Here is a 12,111-nt window from a genome sequence, read left to right as displayed (position 1 = left end):
TATTCCTTGCTGCTTCTCGGAGGGATCTCCCTGCAGGGGGAGCAACGCAGATTCGTCGGCCGGGCAGTCTAATAGATTATCCACACACAATAGCTGAAAAAATGAGATCGTTGGAACTTGGAAGTTTCGGCCGATCGTGTTCAGGTTTGCCTTGCTTGGTTGATTGCTACTTGCTCGTATGGAATTGGATTGATGGTGAAGCAAGGACTCAATTTGATGGAACTTAAGCCTTGTTTGCAGCTGCACTCCGAGCAGATTATATGGAATGATTTGAGTGGAACCCATCTAGATATTTTCTTTTTTGAAACAACACGTGGGAGGAACCACATGTTTATGTCATAAAGCAAAAATAGACATTTATAATTTAAGTCAAAACGATTTTAACTTAAATGATCCGGACGTACATCTACATCCATAACCAATAACGCTAGACTTAGTTCCTATCCGGACATTTTATATGTGGGCCGAATTTGATTCTTTCCTGCTGTCTTGGAATCTGGCCTAACAATAACTTTAAGGATGTTTCTTGCCAGTCCATTAAACCAAGTGTTCGCTTCATCAAGAAAGGCCTTATTATATAATAACTGGAAAATATCTGTACATCAAAACATAATCCGTTGTAGTCTAGCTGGTTAGGATACTCGGCTCTCACCCGAGAGACCCGGGTTCGAGTCCCGGCAACGGAAACTTTTTGTCACTTTGTTGTATTCGGCTTTGTCTCTCTCTCTCACACTTTTTTTTGTGAAGTGTAAAGGAGCTATATACAACCTATATGTATGTATCAATTTGTCGTCTAAAAAAAAAATCAAGTTCTGTAGCCCATCTGCTTCTTCCCAAACTCTCCTTCCTAGGTCTATCTACCCCAATTTACCTCAGTTTATCCACCCAGGACCCTAACAATTGATATCTCAAATTAGCTTTGCCCTCTAGGACAACAAAACTGCCCATTGAGCTCACAACAGTGCTACATCAGTACAGTACATGACCGAGGCCAGAGAGTGCTGCACTGACGTGCGGGTTATTCAGGCGGAGCGACTGCGTCTACTTCCTAATACATGAGGCCGTGGAGCGCGGAGCTACTTATTCAGCTGATGCTACTACTGGAGACGTGTTCCTAGATCCCTGCATGCAGCTGGAAGCTCTCTGTCTCAGTGCTTCAGATGTTTGCCGAACCAGCTGATCATGTCCTTGCGGGCTTCTTCCGCGGTCTTCACGGAGAACGGATCGCTGGAGTTGTACCTGCAAGCGAAACCATGGGGTACCCTCGGGAAGATCTTCACGAAGTGGTCAATCTGCAACCATGAAGTATTTTTTTTTCACATTGAGTGTTCATCATCAGGAGCTCATTGCTAAGGAATATCTTCTTTCAAAAAATAATGCCAAGGAATATCAACGACTTTGAGTGGGAAACATCATCAAGCTGGCGCTAGACTGAAGCTGGCGTGATGTTTCAAGTTCTGAAGCCGTCAGATAAGAGCACTTCCTTTGCAAACATTAGGTGCAATCAGTAGCTCAGGAAGGAAGATACATCACACATGATCTTTGCCGATAAATGTAAATGTTTTTGTGGCAAGAGGTGTTAATGAAATCAAACCAAATGAATCCTTCCAACCTACAGCTTTGTTTTGCTCCAAGGCACGCTCAAACTGGTGTACTAGCTTTGGTGGAGAAAGGGCATCAAGTTCACCTCCGAGAACCTCAATGGGGCATTTGATCTCTGAGCATCAGGTAAGCATAATTTAGAGAAGAGGATTCAGAAAGGCGCAGCGCGTCGCGTCTGAACAACGCTTAGGTCGTGAAAGCATACCCTTCATGTCATCAACAGTCACTAGTGCAGGATGCGAAATGACAACCGCCTGGATTTCATCAGTTTTTGCTAGTTCCACGGCCACCTTAGCTATTGAGAGAGAGAGAGAGAGAGAGAGAGAGAGAGAGAGAGAGAGAGAGAGAGAGAATGTCTCATGGTTAAGGTCAAATGATGAACAGAGGATGCATTTTCCTGAAAACTATGTCTTGTCGAGAGTTCAACTCACCACCCCAGCAATAACTGCCTACTCCAATCGTCTTCCATTTCTTCTTCAAAGCAGCAATGAGCGGCTTGACTTTTTCAGCTGCATCGGCCTGCAAATGCTATGAACAATTTGAGTCACATTTTCTGGTATTGAATCAGTCCTTCATTCAGATCACAGACTACAACATTTCCTTGTATCAGGCAAGATGGGTACCATTTACATTATGCTGAATCTTTTTCACATTAAAACGCTGGAGTGAAAAATATGAAGTGAACATGGGATTGCGTTGGAACAATGAATTGGATTTTTATGAATGACTGAAGAAACGAACCGGGGAGTGTGTTTTGAGCCATTCCGAGAATGAAACCCCTTCCTTGTAAGGATCGCCATGCAACAAATCGGGAACCACAACGTAATACCCAAGAGCTGCAACTTGATCTGCTATTTTCCTTTGGAACACATGATACATAGAACCGTTGTCAGCTTCAAACTCAGATACCACAGGGAAAAATGAAACTGAAAGGAATTGGAAATCCTTATCCGCACATCAAGTGGACGATGTCCAGATTCTGTAATAACACAGTAACTGGTTTTAATCATGCCGGATTGATAACTGGATCATAAGAAAACATATCGTAGTGCTTCAAAATATCCTATGTTCTTCGTGGTGTGCCGGCACAAGCCTAGGGTTAGGGTTGACATGGATGTCACATGCTACAGCGATTGTGCTACATCTCCCATTCTCCTTAGATTGTGCTGGGAGATGTGCAGTTCATCATTAATTCATGGACACAAAACAAACACATGGTTCTGCTCGGCATCCTGCTCCACATGTTCAGTTTTCTTTTTAATTTCCTGGTTAGAAAGCTGATCCATGTTTATTACCAGGCCACAAAAACTGAAAAACAGCAGTAATTTATAAGCCACTCTTCTCCACAAAAATAGCTTTTTTTTGAGATTTTGAAGAGCGATGAATAAAAGGAGGGAATATTTCAGGGCAATCCAGCAGTTTTATGTGCGTACCTCAGTTTCGGTGCTTGAAACCCTGCAGGAAGGAGGAGAGGTCACACATACCACGTCGTTAGAAAGGAGCAAATCTCTCCACGAGGCTAGAAATCAATCGGATGCATGAAGCGCACGAGCTATATACGCGGCGAGCACTGACCGTAGTAGTCGGAGGCGAGGATGACGGCGCGGTCGGTGCGTCGGAAGCTGGTGAGGTACGCCCTGAGGCCGTGGAAGTCGTCGGCGACGAAGCCCGCGAACGTTCCCGTGGCCGTCATGTCCGGCGGATTGTCCAGGCACGGGTGGTGCTCGCGCGATGACGAGCCCGCCCTCGCCCCCGCCGACGGGAGCACGAGCGGCGCGGTGGCCTTCTCGGCCGAGGCGAGCGCGGCGGCGGCGGCGAGGACGAGGAGGAGGCAGGGCAGGAGCAGCGGCGCCGATGAGCGCGTCGCTCCGGTGGCGCCCATCATGGTGATGGCGAGGTCGGTCGATCGTTTAGTGGTGGTAGCTAGCGACACTCGCTTCAGTTGTGCCGCGGGGGCGAGGAGACGGAGATGCGGCTCGGGCGATTATTATAGCGCGGGAAGGGGGAGGCAGGACCGCGTGCGATGGAGCAAGCATGTGCGGCACCGATGGGTCTGGCAGAACTCCAACTGCCAGCTTCGTAGATAAGTATTTATAACTTAATATAAAATATCTTAAGTATTTATTTTTAATTTAAAATATAAATAAGATAACTCCTTTAAACATCTCTAATGTATCTTTAACTTAAGCTTTATAGATTTTCGAAATTAATAATACTCTACTTAAAAGTTGAGCTGAAGCTACGCCAACACATCCTCCGAAGAACGTTATAAGCCTGGCGGTGTGAGTGTGCGGCAGGACACTGGGGATCAGACCCTCGTGCAGGGAGCCCCTGCATGGCGTGTGGGTGACTCTTTGACAACACCTGTCCGTCGTGCGTGGGATTTGGAAGGCGTTGGTGCCGTTTGATGGAGGCACGTCACATGTTTTTCTCATGAGAGACTTAAACTAATCATGGCGCGATTGCGGAAGAAGACTCTGATGTGCGCTTCTTCTTCTTCCCCACTGGGCTAGGCTATCGTGGTTTTCAGGCCACCGGTGAGCTTGTGGTTGCCAGGTGGCCATTGCTAAAGCCCAAAAAGGTGTTACCACGAGCCAGTACAGTTATTGGACAATTTACAGTTCGAAGACTTACCATCAGACTGTGTCACAGTGATACTGTGACTGCACGAAGGCTACCTAGAATTTACCGCTGCTTCAACTCATTGTTAGTTCTAATCGCCTCTCTAATCAACATGAAGATCTACTATAGAAGTTGAACACCTAAAATCATACGGAAGCGCGAACATACCCGATATAGGTGGGGCCATTAAAGAGTTGGTGATGTCTCGAGACAGATCAACAGTGTACAAGTGTAGTTGTACATGTCGGTGAAGAAGTCGCCGGTTTTAGGTTGCTGTCGATGGATTGCTCTGTGTAGACGTGTGGACGCAGCGGCGGTGGTCTTTATCCTGTTCTCAACACTCTTAAGGATCATATTAGGATTTTAAATATGAGGAGAGGCAGCTTAAGCTTGCTGTGTGTTGATCGATCTTTATGCCGAACTCTCCCTCATCTATTTTGTAGTGTTGTACAGTGTGGGACCGTAACTAATGTGTTTTGCACCCTGATCAGAACGCGTACGTGAGGGACAAACTTCCCTCTTCTCTCAGTTCGGTTAGAATTCTTGTCAGGTAGCCAAGATCAAATCCAACACTCATCCCTCCACCATCGTGCCAGGCGATCCTTGGAGCTTCCAGGTTCATCCGCTCCAAACACAAATCTAGTAGCATATAAAATCCTAGTGAGCGTAAAAATAGTGCCAAATCTTGAAGGTGTTTCTACACGAGCCACAGGTGCATGAGGCGACTGCAGTGTGTTAAAACCGCGGCATGTATGAAGAGTTACGCCCGGTTCCGCTGCAAAGCCTGCCATCAGCTGCTACCGGCTGCTGATCATTTCTCTAATTCTGAACTGAACTTTCACCGCTGAAGTTTTGTTGGCTCTGGTTTGAAAAAAGAACTGCAAATTCATGGCAGAACGGGACCTAGACCTATCAAGAACGCACGGTAGCATTCTTCCATTATGAATCAAATCTACAGTACAATAGCTCGCTTCGTTAACCGCAGAGGTGCTTCAGAATTGCCAGAGGATAGATTTGGGACGTACAGAGCCCATGCCTTATCCTGTCTGAGCGCCATGAAACACCTCAGGCAGGCATGTTAAATTCAGTAGCGGGTACCAGTATCAGTTACTACCATTGGTGACCGTGTATGCTAGCTACTCCCTCAAAACATTTAATTAGAGGTCGAGAGTAGAAATATTACAATAACTATACTCTCAATTTTCTCGATCGATAAACATTTTGAAACGTTTTCACCTACGACGGACAAACACATTGAAACGAATGGAATTTTTTTTTTCGTTTTCGAGGTTACAGTGCGGGACCTACATGTTCACTGCAACTCAATTTACTACGGAGTACCACCAATAAATAACAGTAGTAGAAGTAGATCACTGCTCTTCATTTTTAGGCATTCGTTCTCTTTACTTTTTTTTTTTGACCTGTAGATCCAGTGTCGATACTCGACACATGGTCTTGCTGGCCCAGCCACCTAGCCTCTTCCCGTAGCGCACACACAGCCTGCCTTGCGCGACCGTGCGCAAGCGGCAGCCCACTTGGCTGCTCCCGCGGCCTTACCAGCTTGATTCGTCGTGTTCGGTCGAGAACATACGCCTATAGGCGAAAAGTATCTCACATCACTTGAGTGCGTAGCGACACCTGTTTGTTGTCGGCACGAGCCGTCGGCACGAACCACAAGCTTTTTAACTAGGGCTGGCAATATGTTAGATCAGATTAGGTGGAGCAAAAACATGTCTGACTCAAAACCCGTAAACCTCACAATAATCGGAACCTGACATAGGTAGCAGGTGAAAACCAGCCTCCGAACTCGTACTCGACGGGCACAAGTCGGGTTTCGGTGCCCGTCGGGCACTCAGATCTGGATCTTGGGAAGCCGGTGGAGACAAGGGCTTGGGGCGGCACGACGCCGGTGACAGTGGCACGGGGCGGGGCGACACCATCACAGGGTGGAGATCGAGGTGCGGGGCGACGTGACGCTGTCGCGGGGAGGTCGGGTCGGGGCGGGGCGAGCGGGGAGGGGAGGCTGTGGAGACAGAGCCGTGCGGGGAGGCCGGGCAGGGTAGCTAGGGAGGGGAGGTAGACAAGAGGCTGGGAGGGGCGGTGGTCGGGCGGGGAGGATGTAGAGACGGGGCCAAGCGGGGAGGCCGAGCGGCCAGGGTGAGGAGGCAGACAGGAGGTCACGGCGGATGGGAGGGAAAGCTGGCAGTGAGTAGCGACGGCTTGGCGAGGAGGCATGAGGCCGGGCCGTCAGGGTGGAAAGTAGGGGAGGCAGAGGGGAGGGTGGGGAGGCCGGGGTAGTTTGATTGCTCATTTGATATTGGGCTGAGGGGGGACCGGGGGAGTTTGATATTGGGCTAGGTTTCGGGCGACTCGTGGGCACTCGAGGGCAAAATACAAACCCTGAGCCCAACCCGACCCGATGGACCCATGGGCAAAAAACGAAACCTGAACCTGGACTCATCGGGTGCAGAATCTATGGGTACCCAAACTCACGAGTCCAATTGCCAGCCCTATTTTCAACAACACAAGGACATGTTGACCTTTATTCCATAGCTGACTGACCATACATACATGGGCGTTTGCATAATTTTTTGATAAAAAAGCTTCATTATCTCTTATCATTATAAAAAAGAGATACAACCATATAAGAATTTGCTCTCGATCTTTGTACCACCAAGATGCACATAGCCCAAAAAACAAGTACGGACACCACAAACAAAATTCATCTGATGGAGAGAACTCGAAGCTGGAAGGGGAAGCGGATGGAGGCCCCATGCATGCCCGGTTGCTTGCCCCTCTCACAGGATGTGACACCTTTCTCCCTGGCGGCCACCTCGGTTACCGGAGGCTAGCCTTTCACCGCGGCCACTGCGCTGGGTTCCGCGGAGGCCAGGCTGGCCATCCCCAGCGTCCACAAGTTGAGTTGGTGATCCGGCTCCTCCGCGACAAGGTCGACTTCCTCTTGCTTTGCCTTCTGGGGGCTTACATCATCGTCGGTCTTCTTTCGTGACGCGGTGCTGGGGTCGGATATGTGCGTGGCCTCCGACGCCACCTCGGCTCCTCCGCCCAATGGTTGCTCCTCTGCGCTGGTGCCACCTCCCTCCGGCCTCATGGTGGAAGCGGGCTGCGCGTCCTCTCCGTGCCACCCTCGGCAAGAGGCTCGCCCACCTCCGCGTCTCTCGCTAACGCCACCGCGTACCACCCGCCGCTAGGTCTTTCGTCAGCCGCCAGTGGTGGATGCGGATGGTTGGCAGACTATGCGACACCATCGGGTCTAGTGCCCCATCGATTGTGCGATGCAACCGCCTCACCACCTGGGACCTCGGCCGGTACCTGTAGACTTGGTTGGGAAATGTTTCTACTACTTCTCCACTGCTCACGTCACCGCCGAGTGTTCGCACAACTCTTGCTGTTTCCGTTGTGGGCTCGAGGGCCAGTCGGCGCGTAGCTACAAGCGATCGTGCTCTCCCACCAACATCCCTCTAGTGCGCGCATGCCTTACACCTTGGGATGGAGCTCGTTGGGCCTCTGCCTCCCTTCCATGGGGCCCCCTTCCCTTGTGGTCTTAGGCACCTCATCGAAGACTCGCTCGCATCCCTTCTCTGACACACCATCGCCCTCGCGTCGGGGCTAGTCCCTGACCCTGTCTGGCACCATGCCATCGCCACCCCCTCCCTCTTCGCCAGTCCCTGGTGCCCTCGAGTGCCGACCAACGATGGAGATTGTGGTCGTTCCGCGCTCGGTCGCGGTGGTGTCAAATGAGCTTGTGTTCAACAATGCTGGTCGCTCTCGTGGGTGACGCCCACCCTTGCATCTCGATTTGCCAAGCGCGGATGCACATCAAAGAGAACTTCGGGGTGCCCGACGATGCCTTCGGTGTTCTCCGTGAGCATCCGGATGACTTCCTCATCACCTTTAAGGAGAAAACTGACCGGGGTCACGTCTTGCATGCTCCACCATTGTCGACCGTGCTGCTCCACCTCCGTTTCTGACCTTGGCGTCGTCAGTCCTTGGCTTCGGCAGGTTCCTTCTACTACAAGGCCATTCTAGAGTTGGAGGGGATCCCGGCTCACATGCTCCATCACTGGTCTTGCTCCGGGCACGGTCGCTAAAGAGGACGTAGGTGTCTTCTGAATCCTGGCCTAATGCGTACGCCCCTCCCTCATTTCGCGGGAGAAGATCCTGTTGATCCCTGACTCTGACATGCCTCCGTTAGCCTAGTTGTCGGAGTTCAACATGGCAAAAGGGATGAGCTTGAGTTACCGGATCATCGTCCATCTGCGTGAGGTTGTGGAGCTCCATCCCCTAGCGGGGCCGGTAATGTTGAGCAGGACCTAGGTGGGATCAATGCCATGACAGTGATGGACGAGGACCGAAGCAGTTTCGCTTCTCTTGTGTGGCAGGTCACATCGATGGAGCACGGTCGTCACTCCTACTAGGAGTCGGTGGCATGATTGGGATTTCCAGGCCCATGCAAGGCGATGGCGAGATTCTTCCAGTGGTGATTCCCCTGTGCGATTCATCACCGTCGGCTTGGCGGTGGGGTCTAGACCTGGCGCCATTGTTCATCGCTTTGGCTCTGTCGGCATTGGATTCCCTGCCGGCTGTTGCCATCATGTTGCCAGCGCCACCATCCTTCAACCAGATTTCATCGTCGTCAAGCTAACTGGTTGCAGCTGCCACCCCACCGGTGGCCAGTTCGGCGTTATCTCCACCGTGCTTGCTGTCAAATGAGGACACTAGAAAAGCTGATGGAAAAAGCACAATTCCCACACTTTTCCCAAAAGCTCCCTTGTCTTCGGCCGTGGGACGGGGGACAGGAGACTGCCACCCCTCTAATCCCCAGGATGATTCGCCGCCATGCCATACTTTTGCAAAGCGTGGTACTGCTTTCCAGGATCCAGTCGCTCTTTCTGTTGGCACCACCTACACGCTCCTTCCAGGTCATTCGACCCCATGGAGGAGGAGGGGGACCGCAGGCTGGTGTCTTGGTCAAGGTACGGCACAGTCGCTGTGAGACCTTTTGGAGCCTTCCAACTAGGCCGCTGAGTGGGCTGCGAACCGAGGCACTCTAAATCACCCCAGGTGGTTCTGCTGGGCCACATGCTGGGAAACATCCTCCATACCTTCAAACAGGCCTATGATGCTAGTGGTCTGGGCATTGTCGAATTACAGCCACGCCCTATCCATGCGACTGTCGGCTGTTGCGAGGTGGCCCTCCACTCAGATCTACCGGTGTTGTAGGAGATGATTGTGTCTGGCTTTGTGGGCTTACGCTATGATGGGCCAACCTTGGAGTCAGTCCACTTCACGGTTGTCCCAATGGCCATGATCCAGAATAGGTCACCCTCCTCCCCTGCTGTGCATGACTTCAGACACATCACATTGACACGTAGGTCCTCACCGGCCTTGTCTGATTCCAACTGCCTATTTGATGTTCTGGTGCAGGAGTTCGCGGGCTTGGTCCCTTGGTTGTCCTCAACATTTGCTCTTTGTGCCATGCTGATGCCTCTATCGCTGCCCCCTACGCCCCAGGATGTTACCACCCACAGTCAAGATTGGCTCTTCACCAGGTTGGTCTCCAAGGCATTGCAACCGCCTCTGCTTTTGCCAACGCTCCGCCCCCATTAGGTGTGTAGGAAGCAGCTGATAACGGAACTCCCTTGCCATAGCGACAGACTTGCGACCAAAAGTTGCACTCACATTGACCTTAAATCCTCCGCAAAAAACAAGCTCATGAAGCAGATGAAGGTTACTATGGTTAAAGCCCTGGATGCGAGTGCATTCCAAGAGTACTTGTCCACCTTCAGTAGAGGCCTCTCGGATTCCCAAGTGGCTGACATCTGCACCTTGTTCCCCAAGGGGCCGCAATGTGTGGATGTGGCCGAGACGACAATCTTGGACTAGGGACCCTCCTATTCTTCTTATTTTGGAACGTGCGAGGACTTAACTCCTAAGCACGTCATGATGTGGTTAGAACCTTGGTGGATTCAAAACGGATCTCGTTGTTATGCCTGCAAGAGGCCAAGTTAAATGTGATCTCTGATCTTGTGGTCCTTGATATGGTTGGGTTGTCCTTCACGTTCTGTTATTTGTCGACCATAGACACCCGTGGTGCTATTTTAATAGCCTGGCATACCACAGACTGGCATGGGAGCAATATCTCCTTACGTCAGTTTCCATCTCGCTGAAGCTTACCTTGCTAGTCGATGTGAGCTGTTGGTGGTTTATAGGCAAGCGTATATGGGCCGATGTTGGAAAGTGAGAAACCAACATTTCTTCAGGAGCTCCAGGACGCCCATTCCAGTATCCATGGTCCCTGGTTTGTCTGTGGTGACTTCAACCAAATCTATAGAGCGGAGCACAAGAATAATTCCCTCCTTAATAGACGTGCCATGGGTCACTTTCGTCATTTATTGGAGGACTGTGATCTCAAGGAGTTGCACCTCGCGGGTCGGCTATTCACGTGGAGTAACGAGCGTGATCATCCAACTCTTGAGTGGATTGATCGTGCTTTTGTGGTGGTTGAATGGGAGTCGCTCTACCCATACTACTATCTCCATTACCTGTCCTCATACCACTCTGACCACGCGCCTTTGCTTCTACAGACGGATGTAGCCATTCTTTCGCATAGATGTTTTCGGTTCAAGGTCTTTTGGACAAAATTCCCAGGCTTCTTGGAGGTCATGGAAAAAGTTTGGCAAGCTTCATGCCCTCTGGGGGACCCCTTTCATACCCTCGATCACCTCTTCCGAGCAACGACACATGCTCTCAAAGCGTGGAGCCAGAGATGTGTTGGCAGTATACGCATGCAGCTTGTGATGGCTCGACAGGTGGTGGAACACCTTGACATGGCACATGATCACCGTCGTTTGTCGCCTGCAGAAGTAGTGTTGTGCAAGGACCTTAAGGCAAAATGCCTCAGACTAGCGTCCTTAGAGAGGACTATCCAGCGCCATCGATCGCACCTGCTATGGCTTTCGAAAGGGAATGCAAATACCAAGTTTTTCCACCTCCATGCCTGCCATCGGAGGAGAAAAAACCATGAGCATTCCTTTGAGCATCTGGGGGAGACGATCATCGTGGAACGCAGGAAGGAGGAACTGGTGTTCAACTTCTTCAATGACCTCTTATGTAACTGTAAGCCACATTCCCACTCCCTAGACTTTGTAGCCCTGGGGCTCCCTAAGGTCGACCTCTCAGGCCTGGACAGCCCCTTCACGGAGGAGGAAATTTGGAACACTAGTAAAGCACTTCCATCAGATAAAGCTCTTGGGCCAGACAACTTCACTGCTCCCTTCTACAAAGTTGCGTGGGATATTTTCAAACCGGATGTTATGAACATGTTTATAGACTTGGACAAGCCAGATAGTACAAGCTTCCATCACCTTAACCAACCCATGATGGTCCTCTTGCATAAGAAAAAGGAAGCAAAGGCGGCGACTGACTACCACCTGATTAGCCTGATTCATAGTTTTGGCAGGCTTGCCTCCAAGGCCCTCGCAAACCGTATCTCCCCGAAGCTTGAGGAGCTTGTCAGGCTGAACCAAAGTGCTTTCATGCACAATCACATGATTCATGATAATTTTCGCTATGTGCAAGAGACATCTAAGTTGCTCCATTATCGATTGAAGCCAAAGTTACTCCTGAAGGTCAATATTGCGAAGGCCTTTGATTATGTATCTTGAGCTTTCGTTCTTGGTCTCCTGTAGTACTTGAGCTTCTCTCTTAAGTGGACAAATTGGATCTCTATCCTCCTATCCATGGCTAGTACGAGGATCCTACTCAATGGGTTGTAGGGCAGCCACATTTTTCATGCCTGGGGACTATGTTAGGGTGACCCCCTATCCACCATGCCTTTTATTCTAGTAATGAATTGCCACAACT

The 12,111-nt window shown here is 50.4% G+C and overlaps 1 protein-coding gene and 1 non-coding gene across 2 annotated transcripts; one reads left to right on the top strand and one right to left on the bottom strand.

Moving 5' to 3' along the window:
* Nucleotides 1-613: 613 nt before the first annotated feature.
* Nucleotides 614-686, top strand: TRNAE-CUC (transfer RNA glutamic acid (anticodon CUC)). Its single transcript has one exon. It is a non-coding gene; the product is annotated as a tRNA-Glu (tRNA).
* LOC133885143 (endo-1,3;1,4-beta-D-glucanase-like) lies at nucleotides 633-3,654 on the bottom strand. The gene is made up of 7 exons (XM_062324798.1): nucleotides 3,178-3,654; nucleotides 3,036-3,057; nucleotides 2,344-2,461; nucleotides 2,034-2,121; nucleotides 1,808-1,897; nucleotides 1,617-1,717; nucleotides 633-1,292 (listed from the first exon to the last, which is right to left on the bottom strand). Exons 1-7 carry the CDS (start codon nucleotides 3,485-3,487, stop codon nucleotides 1,149-1,151), a joined length of 873 nt encoding a protein of 290 aa, XP_062180782.1. The 5' UTR covers nucleotides 3,488-3,654; the 3' UTR covers nucleotides 633-1,148.
* Nucleotides 3,655-12,111: the final 8,457 nt, after the last annotated feature.

This window comes from Phragmites australis, chromosome 11 (genome assembly GCF_958298935.1).
Source record: "Phragmites australis chromosome 11, lpPhrAust1.1, whole genome shotgun sequence".
NCBI classification, from domain to species: Eukaryota; Viridiplantae; Streptophyta; class Magnoliopsida; order Poales; family Poaceae; genus Phragmites; species Phragmites australis.
The sequence above is the reverse complement of the archived record's forward strand: the minus strand, read 5'-3'. Positions and strand labels throughout refer to the sequence as shown.